The 21,105-nt window shown below is 56.6% G+C and overlaps 1 protein-coding gene and 1 long non-coding RNA gene across 6 annotated transcripts in view; one reads left to right on the top strand and one right to left on the bottom strand.

Moving 5' to 3' along the window:
* Positions 1–21,105, top strand: part of ZMIZ1 (zinc finger MIZ-type containing 1) — a 233,972-nt gene that overhangs the window by 186,303 nt on the left and 26,564 nt on the right. For all 5 annotated transcript variants that reach the window (XM_057531059.1, XM_057531061.1, XM_057531062.1 and 2 more), the window contains one exon: positions 11,377–11,521. In XM_057531059.1, the coding sequence (XP_057387042.1) occupies positions 11,377–11,521 (145 nt within the window). The remainder of the gene's footprint in view (positions 1–11,376; positions 11,522–21,105) is intronic.
* LOC130705041 (uncharacterized) lies at positions 4,961–6,495 on the bottom strand. The gene is made up of 3 exons (XR_009005669.1): positions 6,362–6,495; positions 5,765–5,867; positions 4,961–5,377 (listed from the first exon to the last, which is right to left on the bottom strand). It is a non-coding gene; the product is annotated as an uncharacterized LOC130705041 (long non-coding RNA).

Here is a 21,105-nt window from a genome sequence, read left to right as displayed (position 1 = left end):
GGCTCTGACCCTGGCTTTATGAGCCCAGGCTGGGTGCAAGGAAACTGCCATTTGAGGGTCCTGGGGTTTGTCACTGGCTCCTGGCTCCCACGGGAAGAGCCAAGGTCCTGAGATTGAACATGGGGGCCGGAGCGGATGGAGGGAGTGCTCAGCAAGGCCTCTCAGCTCTCAGACTCACAGCCCTCTGGCCCTCCACAAAGATGGATGGCTGTGTCTTTGGTCTCGGGGGTCTGCTTGACCCTGGGAAGGGCCTGGCCTCACACCGACCACTCCTTCTTACACTGGGAGCGGGAGGACACAGCCAAACTGTGAGTACCCAGCTGGGAAGCCTCAGAAAAGTGAAGTACCCGGGGAAGAAATTGATTCCGGTAATCCCTCCTTACCCCTCGGGCTCCCTGAGAGGGAGCAACAGGCAGTAGTGTTTAACCCCCGGGAGAAACTGGCCATGGAGAAGAGAACAGGCTGCCCAGGTGGCCTGCTGGAACGCGGGGCGTGAGCTCTGAAGGCGGGCAGGCGGTGTGGCTCCCGTCTTGTCTTGCAGATGCACTGGGAGTGTCACGCCAGGGCCAGTGGCTTGGGGAGACCATCCTCGCCAGCCTGGGCCTCTGGGTCTCCTCTGTCTTGCTCAGGTGCTGCCTCGGAGCAAGATGGAGGTGGGGAGACTATTGGCTCTAGGCACACACTGCCCCCCAACCCCCATGGGTATTCTGGTCCATCCTTGGGTAGCCAAAGAGGTCTGTCCTGTTGGAACCTCTGTTCTTCCGGCATATGGGGTGCAGGTGCACGGAGGCCTCCTGGCCTCGATCTGTTGTGGGCGTGGCTCGGGGCCCCTCCCCTCTCCAGAGTGCTTGCTTTGCTATGAATGCTGCATAATTTTCAGCTGAGATGGTCTAGAGCCCCACGCTCACCCCACCACCAGCAAATGTCCCAAGTAAGATGGGAAGATCCTGCCTTGGTCCTGGCCTGCCACAAACTCAGGTGTGTCCTGAGCCAGGTTACCTAGCTTCTCTGTGCTCGCCCCTTATCTCTAAGATGGGGGTTGTGACTTCCCCACCACCAGGTGGCTTATGAGAGTCCAGGGGGCAAGGGGTGTGTGAGCCGGCCCCCCACGGGGGTGCAGTACACAGTGGCAGCTCCCTGCCAGCTGGTCTCTGCAGACAGCAGTGATTTGGCCAGTGCCCCTATCCAGGCCCATCCCTCAGGCTGGCAGGTCTGAGGGGCACCCCCAAGAAGAAAGGGGCATTCTTTTTCTGATGAAAACACCCCCTTGAGCTTGTTTCGGGTGTCTTTTCAGTTGAATCCGAGTTATCCAGGAAGGCCCAGAGGGTGGTGTGAGGTGGACAAGGAATTTTCCAGGCTGGGATTTTCCTAAAGTCCACGGACAGGCTCAACCCGTCTGACATCTCTTGGGTCGAGCATCCTGCTCCGCAGGGTTGAGGGACGGCCAAACTGGTTTGGGGATCAGCCCTGCCAGCGGCAGCTCTGAGATCCCCCAGAGTTCACTTCCTAGGGTGAGTTCACAGGCTTGGAGACTCCCAGCTCCTGCCAACCCCACCAGCCCTTGGGGAGAGGTGTGGGAACACTGGTGGAGCATGCCGGAGGGAGGGAGCGGCCCAGAGGTCCTCTCCTGCCGGCCCAGACAGTAGGACCGCAGACAGCAGGATCTGCCCAGCACAGAGAAGCAGGTAGGGCTGGGCGGGGCAGGCCGTGGGCCTCCCTGTGAATCCTGGGACCAGGCACCACTCATCTGGTAGTCGCCCTGCCCATGGGGCTTGTGTGTAGATGAGGGGGGCAGGCAGAGACGGAGAGGAACAGGGTCACTGAGCCAAAGGGCCAGCAGTCGATCCTTCCTTGTTTTGACTTTCTTACCCACGGTGATGGGAGGTGACAGAGCAGGAAGCAAAGTGTGGGAACGATCTAGAAATGCCAAAAGGAGCTGAAACTCAGGACAGCGTGCTGCTGCTTCTGCTGGTGCTGGAGCAATGATACGGCTGTTTTGCAGGAGAGCAAGATTTTCCCCCAAGGAAAACATCTTTGGTTTTATGTTCCAGGGGTCAGCCGTCAGGGCCACCAAAGTCCAACCTACAACCCCCCAGGGAATGACATTTCCTGTAACCAGGGGGAAGCTCTAACCCCTCAGCTGCCCAAGCTGCTGAGGCTGCAGAGTCCTTCCTGCCCATCTGCCCACCTACCGGGCCCTGTCACACCTGCGTCTTGCGCACACCGGCTCTTGGACCTCAGCAGATCCACTTGCTGCCCTTGGCTCAAGGCCTTAGTAAATGGGGTACTTGGGCAAGGTGAGAGCTCTGGAATCCCTTCTGTCTGTAGCCCACCCTGGTGGGGAGGGGGAGGGTCCAGGATGAGCACCTCATCCCACCCACGGCACCTGCAGGATTGAGAAGGGGTTGAGGCTGGCTTCAGCCTTGAGAGACATGAGCTCGCTGTGAGGCCAGGGCCGAGTCATGGAGTAACAGACTTCAGAAAGCACAAGCGCTCACACCTCCTTTACATAGGGCCCAGAGAGGGAAGGAAGTTACCTGAGGTCACACAGGAAGTTGGTAGCAGGCCAGGGACAATGCACTGGGGTGGTGCCGATTCGTGGGAGTAGGAGGTGGGTAGGAGGCGCGCAGCCATCTCCCGGGGATGCGTCTGCTCTCAGATAGGTGACGTCCCGACTGGGGCTGAAAGGGAAACCATCCCAGACCAGCAGTGGGGCTGCTGTCCTGCGATGTGACTCTTGTTGAATCACGTCCTCTTGGGCCTCCATTTCTGCTTCGTAACACATGGACAACCTCATCCTCGGCCAGCTCCTCGCTGGGGGTTGTGAGGCTGCAGTGAGGCAGAGGGCACCAGATGGTCGGGAAAACGAAAAGCCTGTCCGTGTGCCCCCCATGATCCCGTTAGGTCCTCCCATCCACAGTGGGGTGCTGTCACCCCATTTCGCAGATACATACGTGGCCCCAGGCTGCCCGCTGGCTCAGTGGCCACATAGAACAGATGCCTGATTTCCTGAGGCCGAACAGCCACTGCCCCCTGGCCCAAGGGCTCTGAGTCGCTGTCCCTGGCCCTGACCCTTTGGGGTCACGTGCATCCTATGCCATTTCCTTGGAGGAGATGGTCCAAGAGAACCGGCAGGGAGGGGCCCCTTTCTCTGTTTCTGGGGCACCCAGCGCTGGTGGGCACAGAGGAGAATGGGCAGATAACAGTTCCGTGGACAGCTCTGTTCTCAGGGGTCATGGATCAGAGCAGGACTCCTGACCTTGGCTCCTGTCCCGCCTCCTGCTGGACACACAGGTGCATGGGGACTGAGGAGGGGCCAAAGGTCTGCCCGCCGCCCAGGCACTCCAGAGGCAGGAGTCTGCCCAGACTGGCCGCCTGCACTGCGTGGCCTCAGAGCTGAGTCAGAGTGAGCAGCTACTGGGGCTCAGTTTCGTGGGGTCCCGGGTCTGCCCAATCCAGAGTGTCTGGCAGAAGAAAACATTGGGTATGGGCACCACTGGGTGCTGGGAAGCAACACTGCCCACCCAGAGAGCGCCCGGTGTGAAGGAGGTGGTGTAAGCCTGGGCCCAAGGCGTGTAAGCGCTTTCTGTGATCCTCTTGGACATGGGTGAAAGAAATTGTATTCTGTTTGAGCAACAGTATGTAGATGGGGAGACAGAGAAACCTAATAACAGAAACAACAGTTTATTCTTATAGTCCTTCCTGTATGCTCGGCATCATACTAGCATTTTACGTGTATTAGCTTGTTTAATCCTCATGACGGCTCAGGAGGTAGGTAATATTTATTATCCCCATTTTACCAAAGGGAAAACCAGAGCACAGAGAGGTTAACTAACTTACCCAAGGTCACACAGCTGCTAAGTGGCTGAGCTGGGGCTTGAACCCAGGCAGCCTGGCTGGAGTCTGTGCTCTTGGCCACTCTGCCTTCTAGAAGCAGAAGGTAGTCAACATCTCACAGCTTCTGAGTTTCCAGTTGAGACTCTGCCGCAAGACTTGACATCTCTCACATGTGGTTTATTTAATTTATTTATTTATCTATCTGTCTATCTATTTATTTATTTATTTATGGCTGTGTTAGGTCTTTGTTTCTGTGCGAGGGCTTTCTCTAGTTGCAGCAAGTGGGGGCCACTCTTCATCGCGGTGCACGGGCCTCTCATTATCGCGGCCTCTCTTGTTGGGAGCACAGGCTCCAGACGCGCAGGCTCAGTAATTGTGGCTCACAGGCCCAGTTGCTCCGTGGCATGTGGGATCTTTCCAGACCAGGGCTCGAACCCGTGTCCCCTGCATTAGCAGGCAGACTCTTCAACCACTGCACCAACAGGGAAGCCCTCACATGTGGTTTAAAGCTCAGGCCCTTCCTTCATCTTAGGGCTCTTCACGCCAGGCCTGTGAAGAGAGGTTCCTCTTACTGTCTCCCCACTTTACAAATGAGATGGAGAGACCAGCCCAGGCCTGTGTCATCTCAGCAACCCCCTTCCCCCTCCCCTCTTGGGCCCTCACCATTCCTCCTTTTCTCTGCACAGACCTGTAGAGTAGAACCCTGGTCCCCAGGCACAGGCAGGAGTCTTCACTGTTTCTGACCGCCCCCCCCCCCCACCAAGCTTCCTTGGGCAGTGGTCCCAGGCAGGACCCCGTGTTTTAGGAGATGAAAGAGGAAGGTCAGAGGATAGGAGGGTGTGGCCTGGGCCCGGGAGGCAGGAGGAGGAACAACAGCAGCATCTCCAGGGAGCCCTGGGTGAGGTGCTCTGGGATCATCGGTGTGATTGATGCATCAATAGGAACACCAGTGCCAGCCCATGAGTAGAGAAAAGCCAGGGCTGCAGCTGGCCTTCCAAGTTACATGAATGGATGTTGTTTCTGTAAACTGGTTATCTTTCATTCCCCAGTTTGGAGTGAGTGGCTCACTGATGGGTGTGCATGTCACAAAACAGGTGTCAACTTGACTTGGTTGTAGATTTTATTTGATGACAGCCCCAACCTGGACACATGGTGATAGGATTCCATTCAGGGCTGATGGTCTTGGGGCTGGGTCCCCACCCCTGAGGAGTGGGGAGCTGCTGGCAGGTTTAAAAGCCACAGGGTGCCAGGGTATTACCCTGATCGACTGGGTCTCAGATGCAGCATGCCCAGAGTCTGTCCATCTCTCCTGTCTTCTGCACATTGGGTTATGTAGCTGCAACTCCATCTGTTAGTTGTGTGTTGGCTGCACAGCCTGTGCTGGGTGCCAGGGTTGCAGAAGTGAACCCTTCGAATCCCATCGTGGCCCTCGGGGTTCATGCTCTCTCTGTAGAACCCCCAACTCGCCCCGGGGTAGCCCAGCTCTCACTCATTTCAGCATCCTTTGAGCATCTACCGTCTCCCAGGCCCTGTGCAGCCTCTGGGAACACAGATTGGAAAGAGGTGAACAGAATACATTTGTGGAAAAATTCCTCTGGCCGCCTTATAGAGGGCGGGTTGGCAGGAGGCGGGATTGGAGACTGAGATAAATGATAGGACGTGCTTGTCATAATTCGGGAGAGAAAGGACAAAGCTGCAGAAGGTGATAGGAACAGGCAAGAAGCAGAGGGGACAGACCGCAAAGATAATCAGGCTGCAGTGACCCATGGGTGGGGCGGGGGGCAGTGCCCATCATCCGGAGGTGGCGTGAGGTGGTCCTGGGGATTCGGGTGGATATGGGAAGAGGAGCTCAGATGTGCCAGGCAGGAAAGGAGGGGAAAGGGGGAGGAGCCCAGCGTGGAGGACTGGCTCTTCTGCCTTGACTCACCAGGCCCGTACCAGGGCAAGGCCCGTACCAGGCTTCCCTGCTGGGAAAGGGGACCACCAAGCTTCTGCTGCCACTTCAGAGGGTCTTGTATGGATAGAGTAAGCTGATGGTGTGAAAGCATTTGAAAATGTGTCATTAGTATATTTCATTGACCAGTGAACCCCGTTTGCATGTTCCCAGGGGCTCTTTCTGCCTCACTCTGACTTCCTTTCCGCCATCTCCCCCAGAAGCATGGTTTGAGAGCCCCGCCGCCTGGCAGGCATACCTCCTGAGCACCCCTGAGTCCTGCCCCATCCCTGGGTCTCAGAAGCCCTCATCCCTCCCTCCCTCTCTCTTCACACACACACACTCTCACCCACACACACTCCCACACTCAAGAGTTCCTCTGTTCTCCAGCAGCCTTTTAGCCGCTAAGATGCCCTTTGATACTTAATACGCCTTTGTTTCATTTTGCGTGTAGCTTCCCCGGGCTGCAGCGCATTTGGTAATTCTCCTGCCTGGCCCTTACACCCAGGTCTCTGTACCCTCTTCCCCAGTCTGCCTTTCGTCCTCCCTGCACCCCCATGCTCCCATCCCTTCCCGATTCCCAGACCTTACCGGGAGTGAGTATCCAGGCCTCTCACTGTCTGGATATCCGTATGCTCACCTCCATAAGAAACAAATGCTGCTTTTTTTTTTTTTTTTTGTGGCCACATGGCTGCCTCTGGTTTCTGGCTCCTTCTTAAGCCCAAGTCCTGCCTGGCAAGGGGCAGTTTTTTGCACATGCCCAGGCGAGCTTGTCTGCCCCTTTGATGCTCCGACTCCCAGACTCCAGCCTCTGCCACCCCTCCACCCACAAGTGGCTCATTGTCTGCCGAGATTACTCTGCCGGTTTGGAGGATGCAGCTCCACCCTCCCTCCCTGGAGCCCAGGCAATTCCCAGAGGCAGCCGTGCAGCTTCTTCCTTCTGCCGCCTCTCTCAAGTAAGGCTAGCAGCCCCATACTAGTTCATCTGATCAGCCCAGCCTGAGTATCCCTTCTGCCAGGAGCTGCAGGTAGAGGCAAATGCAGGGCCTGTCACTGTTTTCAGGGAGGGCACATCTGGGACAAGCCAGGACTAAGATGCCCCTGGGCTCTACTCCAGACCTTCCTTCATTTCTACATCTGGTTTCCTTTCACTTGTCCCTAAAGGACACTGAGGTGGCTGCCAGCTGTAGGGGCAGAAGCTAGGGAGATCTTGGGGAGCAAATGTCGGGAACTTGGCTCTCCCCTGGTGCCCTCCCTCAGACCTGCGTCCTGTGCCCCTCCTGATTCTCAGACCCTGTGCTCATTTCCATTTCTCTTCCAGAGAAGTCCGTGCCGCCTTACCATAACACCCTCTGGTGCAGGGGCCCCTAGATATGTCTACTGGATCCCATTAATAGGAGATGCCCCCCTTTGTCACACACACCACTATTTTATGTACTACTAGGAAAGAAAAACATACCACCAGTCACACCATGGTATGGCATCGACTGTAAGACACTTGCTGCTGGCAGATGACTTAGTTGTTTAAGTCCATGGAACCCTGGTGTCCCTTGCGGCTTCCTGGATAAACTGCAAAGACAAGTGCAGGTAGTGGGAGCGTGAGAGGTCAAACTGTCGTGTTTTCTCCCTGGCTGGAATCCCCTCTCCCTTCCACTGACCCCTCAGGGCTGCTGCTGTGTGGTCAGAAGTGGGCAGAGACACCAAAGCCCATCCTGTTGGTCACTTATCTACCAACCAAGGTTAATAATACTAATCGTCATTGTATCAGTAGCAAACATGCGTAGAGCACCTACTCCATGCCTGATGCTGTTCCTGTGCTTCGTGGTGGTAACGCAGCACATCCTTACAGCTGCTCTATGAGATGGGGAGTAGAATTGCCACCACCCCAGTTTAGAGATGAGGAAACAGGCACAGGAATTTAGGTGACTTGCTCAAGGTGTCACACGGGTGGTAGAGACTGAGCTGGGATGGGTTGTGGAGTCCGTGCCTCACCAGCTCTTCGGGTGCTTTGTGAATGCAGAGGTGGGTGTACGATGGAGGGGTTACTTTTCTGGGGCTGCTGTGAGCTACAGGGTCCTTTGGGCCTCCGCCCACCCTCCCTCCCTTTTGGCTTCTGCTTGGATGCCCATGCGGTTGACTGACAGTACCAATTTATAGCTCATGTCCACTCTCTGAGGCAGGCAGCTCCTGTTAAGCCCATTTCACAGATGGGAAGACTGAGCTCCAAGTAGTGAAGCAGCCTGTGTGAAATCTCCCAGCTAAAGAGTGTCAGGGCACAATTCAAGCCCAGTCCGTGGAGCTCCAGAGCCAGGGCACTTAGTCCCCATGTCCCACAGCCTGCTCGCCATTGTCCCCTCTCCTCCCCTCTCCTGGGGTGGCGTAGACACTGGTGCCACCTCATCAGAGAGGCATGCTTGGCTCAGCCGTGTACAGACAGAGCAGATGCACACCCAGACACCTACCCCGCCAGGCTGTCTTTCTGTCCTTGCATAATCCTCTACCTGCCTCTGTCTGTCAGTTCTCCTGGGTCTCTTGAGTTTTTGGCTGCAAATCCCCATGTGTTATCATTAACCGATGTTTGCCTCGGAACAGCTTGTGTTGGTTCGCACCACGATGAGAGCCTGCCCTGCGTCCGTCCGCCATGCGTCTGCCCACGTGGCCTCAGTGCCAGCTGGCCACTCGGGCCAAGGGGGCGATAGGTGGTGCCTCCCTCGCTCCCTGTCCTTTCCCTCTTGGTTGTAGGAGTGTGGCTGTCCTGGCATCTGTGTTGTGTCATGGCTGCCGAATACCCACAGCTCATCTGCTCACAGCATCCCAGACCCTCCCCAGCCAGGCCCCTCTACACCACCAGCCTCCCTTTATTCTCTCTACAGAAAACCACTCCACTAGCAATAGGAAGACAAGGGCCGTCCTTGACCAAGTAGGCGGGTGGCTTGTGACACAGGAGGAAAGCTCTGAATGCCCCCGCTGTGCCCCCATCCCCTCCCATGGCGCGTTGGCCCCAGGAGGAGCGCGGGCTGGGAGGGGTGGCCGTGGGCAGGGCGGGCAGCAGGCGGCACCATCTGCAGCCATCCTTTGTGCTGGCAGCCGAGCGATCCCTCCATCGCTGTGATCCGCCGGGCCTCGTGCTTGGCGTGCAAATGAGTTTCCAGATGCCCAGTGCCCCCCCGCACAAGAAGCGGTAACTAGGGGCCTGGGAGAAGAATGGAGCAATCTGGAAATTCATTTCTGTTTGTTCCAGCCTCGCTGAATAGGCTGCTTCTCCCTCCAGCTGCGGCAGATGTGTGCTGGGCACCCGCTTCAGGGGCGTTTTGCCACGGTTTCTGGGTAGACACACGCCGGGGGGTGGTGCCTCTCCTCTCTGGCACCCTCCTCCCTGTGCAGGTGGTGGTATGGTGAGGCCCACAGAGAGGGGCAGGGCACAGCTTTTAAGACGCAGCTCACCCACTGGCACCCCCTCCTGGAGGGAGAAACAGGTGCCCTGTTGGGAAGGGCACAGGCTGTATCTCAGCCTCGCGTGCCTCTTTGGTTGAGCATTTTTGCACACCTGGTGACCCCGGCGGGACCCTTCACCACCCCACCCCATTCTCACAAAAAGCCCTTCTTTTGTCCTTTGGTCCCCAGCAGACCCCTGGGAACATGGGCACCTCCCTCCCAGCCAGCTCTCAGCAGGACTTGATGGACGGTGTTCTCCTGCTAGTCCTAAAATCTGCCTCCTAGCCCCTGCCCACCAAGTGAGGGGCAGGAAAGAACCTGCTGCTCCTAAAGATGCTGGGCCCCACTCACTCTGCACTCCTGACAGAGATTGCCTGGGCCATGGGCACGGGCAGAGCCTGGCAGGGTCTCAGAGGGTCCCCAGCCCTGCCTCTCTGGGCCTTGGGCTGATGGGGCAGCCTATCCAGGATCTGAGCGGTTTGAAGTGGCAGCCCTGTGCTGCCATCCCGGGGCCTTGTGTGTCTGTGCGTCTTCCCCCAGTGCCTGCTGAACGAGGTAAAGGGTGTGATTCAGATGAGGCCCGAAGCGTTTCTCATTGAATCAGAGGGGCTAGAGACCATAGCCTCTTGGTTCTGGCCTTTTGAAGAGTTCCGTCTCCTCCCCCACATTCTGGTTCAGCCTTGGGCTTCACCACCAGGATGTGCAGCAGGGGTACCATCTGTGTGTCTACCGCTCTCTGACCGTGGTTACTGTGAACGAGTGACTTCACCTGCCTGAGCAGTGAAGCAGTCCGCTCATCTGTAGATGGGGATAAGAGCTGATATCCTGCATCACGTGGGGTGGATTCGAGAAAAGGACACAGGAGCATGTTGTACAGGGTCCAGATGGGAGACCCTGGAAACAAGCAAGTGGGCTCTGCATCCAGCCAAGTGGCTGAGCAGTCCTGGTTCAAAACGTTCCTGGTTGCCTGACCAGGTCGACGCCTTCCAGAACTATCAGATCAGTCTGGCTGATTACTCGTGGCAGGAGTGAAGCATTGGCTGGGCTGTGATCAACCCTTTTTGCTTCCACAGTCTCCGCAGTTTCCCCTCCTGCCCCTGACCACAGCCCTGGAGGAAAGGCAGGGCAAGGGTCATTACTCCTCTTTCCCTGCCAGCAAACTGAGGCCAAGAGAGGGTCTGTGAGCTCCTAAGGGTCACACAGCGAGGTGGTGACAACCCAGCCTTCCTGACTCCTGACTTCTTCCCCAAACCTCAGCTCCCGTATGCGCTTTGGAAGGACTGGCCAGAAACACTGACCTTGAGGGTGCTTTTGGCCTCTGGTGGCCGCACCGGCACAGTTCACGATGAAAGAAAGTCTCCCAGCACCCAGTTCATTCCGGTTGCTTTTCTCCTGGTTTCCAAGGCCTCCTTAAGCCTGGATGTGGAGGGTTCTCCTGTGCTCCTGCCTTTGGTGCCCCTGGCAGACTCTAGCTCAGCCCCTGCCCCACCCCTGGGCCACTCTCTGCCCTGGAAATCCTTTGTCCTTTCAAGCATCTGTGCCCAGCAGTGCAGGGACCAGTCGCAGGTCTGACCGGAAGGTGGGTGCACGCGTGCTCAGCGAGCAGGGCACTTTTGGGGGAGGAGTGTCAGGGAGGACCCTGAAGGCACTCCTGGGAACGTCAGCAGGTTCCAGGAAGGATCTGGATTTTGTTTAAACCTTGTGATTTGGGGTCCCACCCATGGGGAGGAAGCCATGTTGAGCCCATTGTCCAGAGTCCAAGGGGGGTGGGCTTCACTGAGACGTCCGGGGGCGGCCAGCAGTTCCTGACCTGGGCCCAGGGCACAGGTCTGTGCTTGGCCCCTCTCCCCCTCTCCGGTCTCCCCTTGGCACCGCCTCTGCTGTCTGCTCTGTTGTCTTGACTCTCTCCTCTTTGCCGTTGCGATCAGCCCTCCTCTGATCTACTCCTCCAGTAACAGCAGCTTTTCAGTCCTCCTTCCTTTATGTGTGTTAGCCCCACTATACAGGTGAGAACACTGAGGCCTCCTGAGGAGGCTTAGTGACTCTCCTGGTGTCACACCAAGGTGGAGGTGAAGCCAGCATCAGGAGCACCCAGTCTGGGTGGGTGAGATGGGCTGGGCACAGAGTGAGGTGGCCGAGGAGCCTGCTGACCATCCCATCCTTCCTTGCAGCCCTGCTGTCCTCCTGGTGCGAGGAGCTCGGCCGCCTGCTGCTGCTCCGACATCAGAAGAGCCGCCAGAGCGACCCCCCTGGGAAACTCCCCATGCAGCCTCCCCTCAACTCCATGAGCTCCATGAAACCCACTCTGTCGCACAGGTGAGTGGGCATGCACCACCAGGGGTGGGTCCAGGGCCCGCTTGAGTGGATGCTGGACAGCCCCCCTTCAGGCCCCCAGGTCTCCTTGGAAATGCCCCTCAGGTGGGAGAACTGGGGTGGGTGCCCCTGAACAGCCGGGAGGATAGTACGTTTTCTAAAATGCAATTGTCGTGTTTCAAATCCTCGTGGGTGAGCGCTGTTTCTCCCCCATCAAAACAGAGGCTGAAAGCTCTGGGCTTACCCAGCCTGGTTGCTTTGTCCCTTTGGTGGAGGGCTGTCTCTTCTTCAGGTTCTAGACTTTTGGCAGAAAGTTAGCCTTCCTGAACCCGGAGCCTTCCCTCTTTCCTAAGCAGGGTCTTAGGCAGGGCTGGAAGGGGCTCAGGAAGGTCACCGGGCTGGTGGTCACAGCCCAGGCCATCCAGACAGGAGCCGAGTGTGGCTGGGCCATCAGCACTGGGCAGGGCCACCAGAAACCCAGCATCACAGGTGGGACTGGGCTTGCCAGAGGCCAGCAGGCACTAAGGAACTGTCCAGTCTGCCCTTCACCAGCCTCAGAAGGAGCACGTGGTCAGGACCAGCAAGTGCCCCAGTTCATCATCTCCACGTCCCTCGCTGAGCTGGGGATGTTCTCTCCGAGCGCTCTGCGGGCTGACCCTGGAACAATGGGGCCTGTCATGCTGTCTGCTCTCCCTGTGACCAGAGCGCTCTGTAGGACACCTGGGTCCCACCATCGAGGCGCTGCCGGGAAGTCTGGTACTGGCCACGCTTTGTAAATCGAATTAGAGGCAGTTGATTCTTGGAGCCAGAAGGGAACTTAGAGTTCTTCGGTCCAGCAGCTGCCCGAGCAGGATGGTCCCCAACATGTGGCTGGTTCCCCGCCTTGGTCAGACCCTTCTCAGGGTCACTGCCTCGTTACGCCCTCAGTCAGAACTCTGACGGCTCTGATGCTTAGAATAGCCCCCTTCTGTGGGTGTTTCTGAGGATGGGGTACTGTTGGCATTTGGGCCAGAGTAGTTTTTTATGGTGCAGGGGTTTGCAGGGCATGTCATGTCTTGGTCCCTGCCCACTCGATTCTCCTAGTGACCCCCAGGCGTTGCTAAAGGACTCTCACACACTTGGGGGGTGGAGGTATCACCTATGGTTAAGAACCACTGCTCTAGAGAGGCAAAACCCTCTTCCGTCCACCTTCCCCCTCTTGCCCCCCGCTTGGCTAAAAAGCCACAGGTCTTCTCCAGCTGAACTGCTGCCCAGCCGCTGAGTACAGGCTGTGGCTGAGTGCAACCCAAGCTACACACTTTGCATTTACCCTTGTTACCTTTTAGCTCCTTAACTCTCCATCCTGCCAGAGTCATCCTGCCTCTCATCCTCCCACGTCTCATGTCCTTCTCAGCCATCCCTCCTGCAGGTCATTTCAGTAAAGCTGCCTCTGATGGCGTGCCAGCCCCTCCAGGGACCTGCGACAGACCCGCTTGGCCGTGACCGCAGCCAGCCCTTGGCCAGGTCTCTGCTGAGTTGAGCTGGAAGCATGAGACTGCCTGGTCCTAGGGTTAAACAGATGAAGGGTGTCTCTGCTCCAGGAGCTGACTCTCACTGGTTGGGGAAATAAGACTCAGTGAGGCAAAATTGGGAGCTGGCAGATGGAGGCAGGGTTAGGGTGAGTGACAGACAGGTTGGCTTTGGGGTTCTCTAGGAGGAACATGGCCAGGGTGAGACAGTCAAGAGGCCCAGAGGATATGGGCCTTGACCTTGAAGGACTTGGGCTGGAAGCTGGGCAGATGGCATCCTATGAGTTCGAACTGGCTTTCCCAAGAAATGCTATGGGCTAAAGAGCCACTGGCTGGTACCCAGTGCCCTGCCACCACCCCTCCCACCCCCCGCTTCAGCCTCCTGTACGTGCCCATGGAGTGCTAGAGAGGGCGAAGCAGGTGGCCTCTCAGAGAAGGGAGAGCTGTGCGCATTGGAAGACGCGCTAAGTGTTGATGGGTAACAACACAGCAAGGTGACAGGCATTCTGGACCGTATCCTACACCCCAAGGGCAGAACTGGAAGGGAAATGCCCAGAGCAGGACAGTGACTTGCCTAAGAACACACAGCCCGGAAGGGGCAGGGCGCTGACCCACACACAGCGCTCTGCCCTTCACCCTCCCACTAGCCATTCAAGACCAGTGACGTGGTATCTGGTCATTAACCCGACCCTAATCCACACCTCGCCCTATTTCCCGATTTATAGTGGGACAGTTGAGACCAGAAGGAAGTATCATCTGTTGAACAAGGCCCAACCCATGTCCATTCAGACCAGGGCTATTCCGAGGGCACATTGTGGCCTGTGATTAGAGATCGGCTGCTCTCTACCTGTAACTTCATGCATTTCCCCAAGGTGGGGAGTCCCTCATTTCCAGAGAAACTCCAACGGGGTGCATCGCCTTCTAAGTCCCTCATGTAATTTCCCAAACAAGAAGGAAAGAAGGTGGAAGAGAAAGTCAAATACTGTCACAGCTAGGAAAGTCTTCTCTGCCCGCCCTCCTCCACAGCTGTATTGAATGACTTGGAGGAAGGAAGCTTCTCTTCCCCCTTCATTAAGGAGACCTCAGGCGGGGGTGGTGAGCTTAGGGACCCTGCGTGTTCAGGATTTGGTGCTCGGAGGTGTGCGGCTATTCCAAGACTCAGGGGTCCTTGTCTGGAGGTTCTGAGGACAAGCCAACAGGAGAGGGTGAGGGAGCCCGGATGCCTGAAGCCCCAGGCCGGTGGGCTGGGAGGCTGTGACTGTTGTATTTCCGTAGTGCAGGCGTCACGGTCACATCCATTACAGGCCATGGAGGTCGGCCCCACAGCATCAGTCTGTGAGTTGGGGCCCGTGCCCATGACCCCTGGAGCCAGCTTCTGAGCGTGCCAGCGGTTAGGAGGAATCCTGGGTACCCACACGTTTGGCTCGCGCTCTGTGGTTTGCGGAGCAGCCTGTGGGCTCGTCCCCGTCTGGTCCTGACCGCTGAGCCGTCAGTGTGCCATCCTCCCACTTTATAGAGGTGCGCAGAGCACCGCACAGGAGAAGGGAGGCCGGGAGAGGCCAGCCCAGGGCAGGAAGGGGCCTCGGGCCTGCGGCCAGGCAGCAGGATCCCTTCATAGTCCCTGCAGTGACCCAGACTTGTGGCCAACAAATATTTCTGCCTTCTCCCAGATTTTTAGTGAGTGGCTGAAAAAGCCATTTGTGATTAGCACATTGTCCATGTGCAAATCAGTGCTACAACAGTAATGGAAAGCCTAATAAATCTTGTTGATACTCTTAATTTGATTACAGTCAAAGTCTACTAGAGCTGGGGAAGCCTCCAAGACCAAGGGGTGCCACCCTTCCCCTCCAGGTGAGGGACTTGCAACCCCCAGAGGAGAGGTTCCTGGGAGGGGCCTTGGGGCTCCCCTCGGATTCTGGGCACGGCCCTGTGCTCCCCTCCAATCCTGAGCAGGGCCCTGTGCTCCACTCTGTATAGCAGGCAGGGTACAGGCCCTGGAGCCAAGCTGCCTGGCATCGAGTTTCAGCTCTGCCATCTTCTCGCTGGGTCACTATGGGCAGCTCTGTATCCTCTCTCCACCTCCGTTTCCTCATGTGTAGCCATGGAATAACAGCAGCACAGGACTTACAATACGCTTGTTGCCAGGTCTGGACACAGGGAGCCCCGTGGACAAGTCATTATTCTCTGAACCCTCAGCCTGGGGCCATCAGACTCAGATGTGCTCATTCACGGTCAACTGACAAAGAAGGGATCAAGCAAAACTGACTGCCGGTCCTCTTCTTTCCTTGGTCCCATCACACCACCTTCACCACTTTTCATTTTTAGCTCTTTTTTGTACAGCCACACCGAAAGCTCAGTTTGTAATAGACCCCTCTTCTTGCCCCCAGGAAAAACAAAAAAGCAGTGAAAGGGAGACTGAAGGATCTATAAATCCATCAGTTCCAGATTGCCAAGATGCAAGGATCTTTTCCTTTCCTCCTTCCTCTTGAAAAAATTTAAAACCCTCTAATACGCAGTTAGCTGCACCAGTTCCTCTTTGGGTTTCACCGCAGGGAGGGAAGGAAGCGGTCCCCACTGATTGTGATGATGGAGAGCGCTGCTAATGGTCCCCCTAAATTAAAGATGGTGGGAGCGTCAGCTCCTCACTGGCTTGGTGTGTCATTAGTGGTAACACTACAGCCTTGCACAGAGACGGGACCAGTAGAGCTGGATGAGGGAAATTAATTAAGGTCTGACGATACCCTTAATAGGAATTTGTTATTTCTCCCAAATAAAGTGGCTGTGAGAAGTGCAAGGGAAGAAATAACGCAGCCCTTCCTCCCGCTTCCCTCCATGAATGTCTGTGTAGACACTTTCACAGGAGGTGCCCGGGAACCAGGAATCATCACTCTCTCTTTACTCATTTTCTCATATTTAGCAAACATCGGTCAGTGCCCATGGGGCTGGCAAACAGACATGTAAACCGTCTGCTGTAACTGCAGTGTGAAGAGCTCTTTGTAAAATATATGAAAAGAAGTGCTGAGGGAACAGAGTAAAATGCCCTTGGTGGTCTGCTTAGGAGAGTCACAAAAGGGAGCATCCAGGCTGGGCTCTGAAGTATAGGTAGGAGTTTATGAGAGAAAGGAAGGCAGAGGAACACTAAGGAAAGCCTCAGAAGCTTGGAACATATGTTCAACAGGCAGGAATGATCTTGGAACATATGTTCAACAGGCAGGAATGATAATAACACCCCCTCCCATTGATAGCCTATTTGCAAAACTTCTAAGCGCCATCACTGTATCATCAAGCAAATATGGGTACCTACACCCCAATTGAGCTGGAGAAATGGAGAGAAAAGTATAGGTACAGTTGAGCAGAGACTGTCTGCCAGGCACTGTGCAAAATTTTACCTGTATTTGTATGTTTCATCCTAAGAATATTAGTATTAGTCCCACTTTACAGATAAGAAAGTTGAGGCTGACTTAGGTAACACGGCTCAGGTCATAGAAATCATCAGTGGCCTACCAGAGCCAAGGTTTGACCCCAAAGAATCTAAGTTCAGAGCCCAGATAGTTAACCACTGTGCTTTGAGGCCTCCCTCTGCCATTTGAATATTAACTAAAAAAATGTTTAGTCAGGGTCCTTGCATATTTGCCAGTATACTCAGTCCAGGCCAAAGTTAGTGATTTGATGTATAAAGTGTTTTTTCCTGGGACACTATTTGGGTTTTGTCTGCAGCCAGTCTTTGAAGCATAACTTACGTCTCCTGTGTGCCTTCACTGGCTGGCTTCCCCAAGAACTTTTAGGAAGTTATGCCCTTCTTGGAGTTCTCGTGGACTTCTAGATGGCCTTTGTAATGGATGCTTCCTTGCATTATCGCCATCTTTGTACAGGGAAGCTCCACCTTACTGGACCCTAAGCTCCCTGGGACAGTGGCCAGGCCCACTGTCGACCTTATCCTTGACTACCTCTGGGAGCCTGGGAGCCTCAGATCCTAAGACATGTGTCTGTTGAGCCCACTTCAAGGGATTAAATGAATTCTTGTGTGAAAGTCACTTCACACAGTTCCTTACATGTAGAAGCCACTCAATGAATCATAACAATGGTAACAGCAGCCAGTAGTTCCAGGGTACCCGGGTGTATTAGTCCTTGCCTTACCCATGTGAGCTCACCTAATCCTCATGACCGCCCTCTGAGTGAGGGGCTCTTCTCATCCCTGGGTGTGGCGAGGGATGGCACACTGAGGCATAGTGAGAGCGAGTAGCCACTTCATTAGCTTTCCTCTGTCCCCCTCCCTGGAGGGCAGGACCTCTCGCTTCCTGGGTGCTGGTGCCCATGTGGTCACAAGCACACTGTAGGTGGTCAGCAGTCAGGCTTAATGAATGAATGCATTCATTCATTCTAAGGCATCCCTCTGAGGTCAAGCACAGAGAGGTGGTGTTTCTTTCTGGCACTTTTATTAGAAGCTTCCTGAGCCCTGCAGGTGTGTGAAGACATCATGCCAGGCACAGGTAGCCGGAGAACCTGGGGCTCCTGGGGCAGAAAGAAAAAGGCAGGAGGGCTTTCGCTCAGGCTCCCACTCGGGCCCCAGAAATGTGAGGAGAAAGTGGAGTTCAGGCCAGTGGATGGGGCGAGGGCTTCCTGGAAGAGGTAGCCTTTGGAAGAGGAGCCTGGAAAGGATGAGTGGCATCTTTCAGGGTGAGGACGAAGCATCCCAGGCCGAGAAGAGGCACAGAGGTAGGGAAGCAGCTGCCCCTGTGTTGGGAGTTGCTTGGCAGGTAGAACACTGCTGAGAATCCTAGTGGCTTCTGGCACTGGTGCCTCTCTAGGTGGAACAGGATTCTTGGGGCAGGTTTGGCTGGACAGGACTGTGGCTGGGGGTGGCTTGTGGCATGAGACCAGACCATGCTGGATTGCAGGTGTGCAGAGCTGGGCAGGGCTACTAAGAGTGGGTTCTCAGATCCCAGGGGTGCTGGCCTCCCTCTGAACCAGGTATGGACAGGTGGAGGGAAGTGGTTCCCAGTGGGCAGCGCTGAAATGCCAGGGACCTCTGACATGGCCTGAGCATGTCTGCTGGGGAAATAGTACTTGCAGAGGAGGGACCCAGCCTCCAGCCACCCCTAAGCCCCTAGGCCTCCTCTTCAGCACCCTGAGCCCCTCCCACCCTGGTAGGGCCCAAGAACCTGGCTAGTCCTTGATCCTCGGGCACTGGGAGCCAGGCAGCCCCGCCCAACAGCAGTGTCTGTGTCTGGGCAGAGACGTCGGCAGGGCTGACTGCCACCGTGGGCCCATGGGGGCGAGTGCCTTTTCCGTGCCAGCAGGAACCGTCTCCCCAGGAGATGAGTCACAGCCCTGTCGGTGCGGCTGCCACTTCTGCTTTTGCAGCAGGTGCGAGTGGGGGCGAGCAGGTCCCCGAGACCACCCTACACGCATGTGCCCGTCTCCCCCCGCACGCGTGGAGGGCATCGTGCCAGCGGGGCCTGTGTGCGCACGCGCACACGTACGTGTACCCCACGCACGCCGGGTGTGCACCTGGGCTCTGGGGTGAACCGTCCAGCCAGACAGTGGAATGCCCAGTTTGGGAACCTTGGTTCAGTTTGCTTCTCACTGAGCTTGGGGCGGAGGGGACAAAACAGGAAGGAGCCGGTTTCCGCCCACAAGGCCCACCCACGAGCTGCAGGGCAGTTGGGAGCTTGCTCGAGGGCCTGTATCCCAGGGAGCCGGGACCTCCCCGCCTGAGGAGGTGAGGCAGCAGCTGTGGGTCCCCACCAGGCTTGGAGGGGCTCCCGGGGGGGCTCTACTTCCTGAGCCTGCCAGGTGTGCACCTCGGCCGGAACCAGACCTCAGCCTGGAGGGTTGGTGGGAGCTTATGGGGCAGGAGTTCTGGGGAGAGAGGACAGACTCGGGCCTAAGCTCTGCTCGGTAGCTGGGGTCCTGTGTTGAGTCCAGGCACACCTAAGGTGAGGGCCCCGAAGGAGGGCGGGTGTCCAGGGTCTCCTCTTTGTTGTTTAAAACCATAGCCTGCAGGGCCTCCCTGTGAGACTGTCGTGCCATCCCTGGGACCAGGTGGTGCCCCTGGGTCCCCAGTGACCTCCTGGGAGAGCGGGGCTTCTTCCAGCCCAGCCGCGCTGAGGAGCAGGCCCTGCTTGTTTTTCTGTGCTTCTCTGCCCCATCCGGGCTCTCTGGGCTCCCAGGCCCCCCAGCAGTGCCCCCAGATGCAGAGAGTGTGAGCTGCCGGTCACCTTTGGCCTGTGCACCTGGGCCTCACCCCCTTTCCACTGACCCACATCACATCTGGCCTGCAGAGGCGGGGGGGCGGTCAGGCTGGTTTCCTGAGGACAGCTGCTCTCCCTGCAGTTCTAGGCCTGCTGTTTCCCCCCAGAAATCATGAGTAATGCTAAAGCCTGTGTCACTTTCCAGTTAAGAAAGCCTTTTTGTCTGCAGTCTCCTCTTTGAGCCGCGTCAGACTTAGGCCACAGAGGCCCATGTTCAGGCTAGCCAGCCTGAGATCCACAGTAATGCGCACATTTACCCCGAGCCCAGGGCACACGTGTGCTCGTGCATAACATCAAGAAGTCAGTTCGAGGGATGATATTCTTCCTTACTATGTGCTCACACTTGATTACTTTCTGTTTTATTCCCTCTTTTTTCCCCCTCATGGTTCAGTGTCACAGCGCACTCTTGTGTCATGACCTGCAGTTTGAAGACGCAGAGTAGAGCGGGGGTGGGAGTGTCTTGTTCTTACGCCCATTTAACAGATGAGGAGACTGAGTGCGCACAGGCTCGGAAACTTGCGCCAGGGCCCTGAGCCAGGGAGGGGCAGGTGCAGGACTTGTACCCACAGTACCAAAAAAAGGCCAGAGTGAGAGGAAAAGGGATTGGGGCTGGGGGCTCCTCTTCTCCCAGGAGGTCAGGACAGCCGTTCCGGTGAGGTGACTTCTGAGCAGAGACAGGAAGGAAACCAGGGGCTGGCCAAGCAGAGAGGGTGTCCAGGCAAGGGGGCAGCAAGCAAGCATCAGTGACACGGTCCTCCCTCCAGTCTGACCCAACTTGACCGAGGGCCCCGCCTGGCAAGGAGCAGGGCACAAGGCTCAGGCCCCTGGTGCCCCTCTGCCCACCTGTCATGCAATCCTGTGCCTCCTTCCTGGAAGTCTGACCTCTGGGCTGGTTCCCCACACCTCCATTCCCAGTTGCCCCGACCTCTAGGGCTTGGGCTGCCTGCTCGGCTGGGGTATGAGTCAGCTTTTGCCTTTTGCTGACTTCCTGCGATGAAGGCACAAGTCAGACAGAGGCACGAGGTGCTTTCCTGCCAAGCCACCCTCCTCCAGAAGCCCCTTCTCCCACCTGCCCCCACTCCCCGGCTACCCAGCAGTGCTGCCTTGCAGGCCTCACCCCCGTCGGGATGCCGTGGGCAGAGGTGGTAGCACAGATATGAGTGCTCTGCTTTTCTGCTCTTTCTGGGGCCGTGTCTGGGATTTTCTCTCGGTAAGAGGTGCTGGAGAGTCAGCGCAGGACCGGCTCCAGGGGAGAGGAAGCCCCAGCCCAGCACTCCTTGGGGGCTGGCACTCCTGGCATGTTCTTTATACTGTGACCTCGCTGGCTCCTTCTCGAGCCTGTGCCCCTGCTCCTCTCCCTGGGGTCTGCTGGACCTCACTCTCCATCTGTACCATGGCAACTAATAGAAAGCCATCTCTGAGCACTTATGGCATGCAGGGCTGGGCGTCGGGCCTTCTGATCTTTGGGGGCTCCTCGGGAGATGTCATCAAACAAGGTGGGTACTGCTGGGACTACAGAGGAGACTGGGGGAACAGCTGGGGCCAGGGACTCCCAGAGAGGTGGGAACCAAGATGGGAAGCAGGGTAGGCTGGGATTAGCAATGGGGTAAACCATTCTGCTGTGTGAGTTTGGACTCTGTGTGTAAACACTGGAAGCCATTGAAGGAAGGTCTTTGATCGTGCCTAGTGTCTTAGGTGTTTGAAGGAGATTGGCTTGGCAGGGAGGTGCGCGAGAGATCGGGGTGGGCGCAGGGGAGGAAGCACAGCAGGTAGGCCACTACCTGTCATCCAGGAAGAAAACCTGACATAAGGAGGCTCCTTGCAA

This window comes from Balaenoptera acutorostrata, chromosome 16, assembly GCF_949987535.1.
Source record: "Balaenoptera acutorostrata chromosome 16, mBalAcu1.1, whole genome shotgun sequence".
NCBI lineage: Eukaryota > Metazoa > Chordata > Mammalia > Artiodactyla > Balaenopteridae > Balaenoptera > Balaenoptera acutorostrata.
The sequence above is the reverse complement of the archived record's forward strand: the minus strand, read 5'-3'. Positions and strand labels throughout refer to the sequence as shown.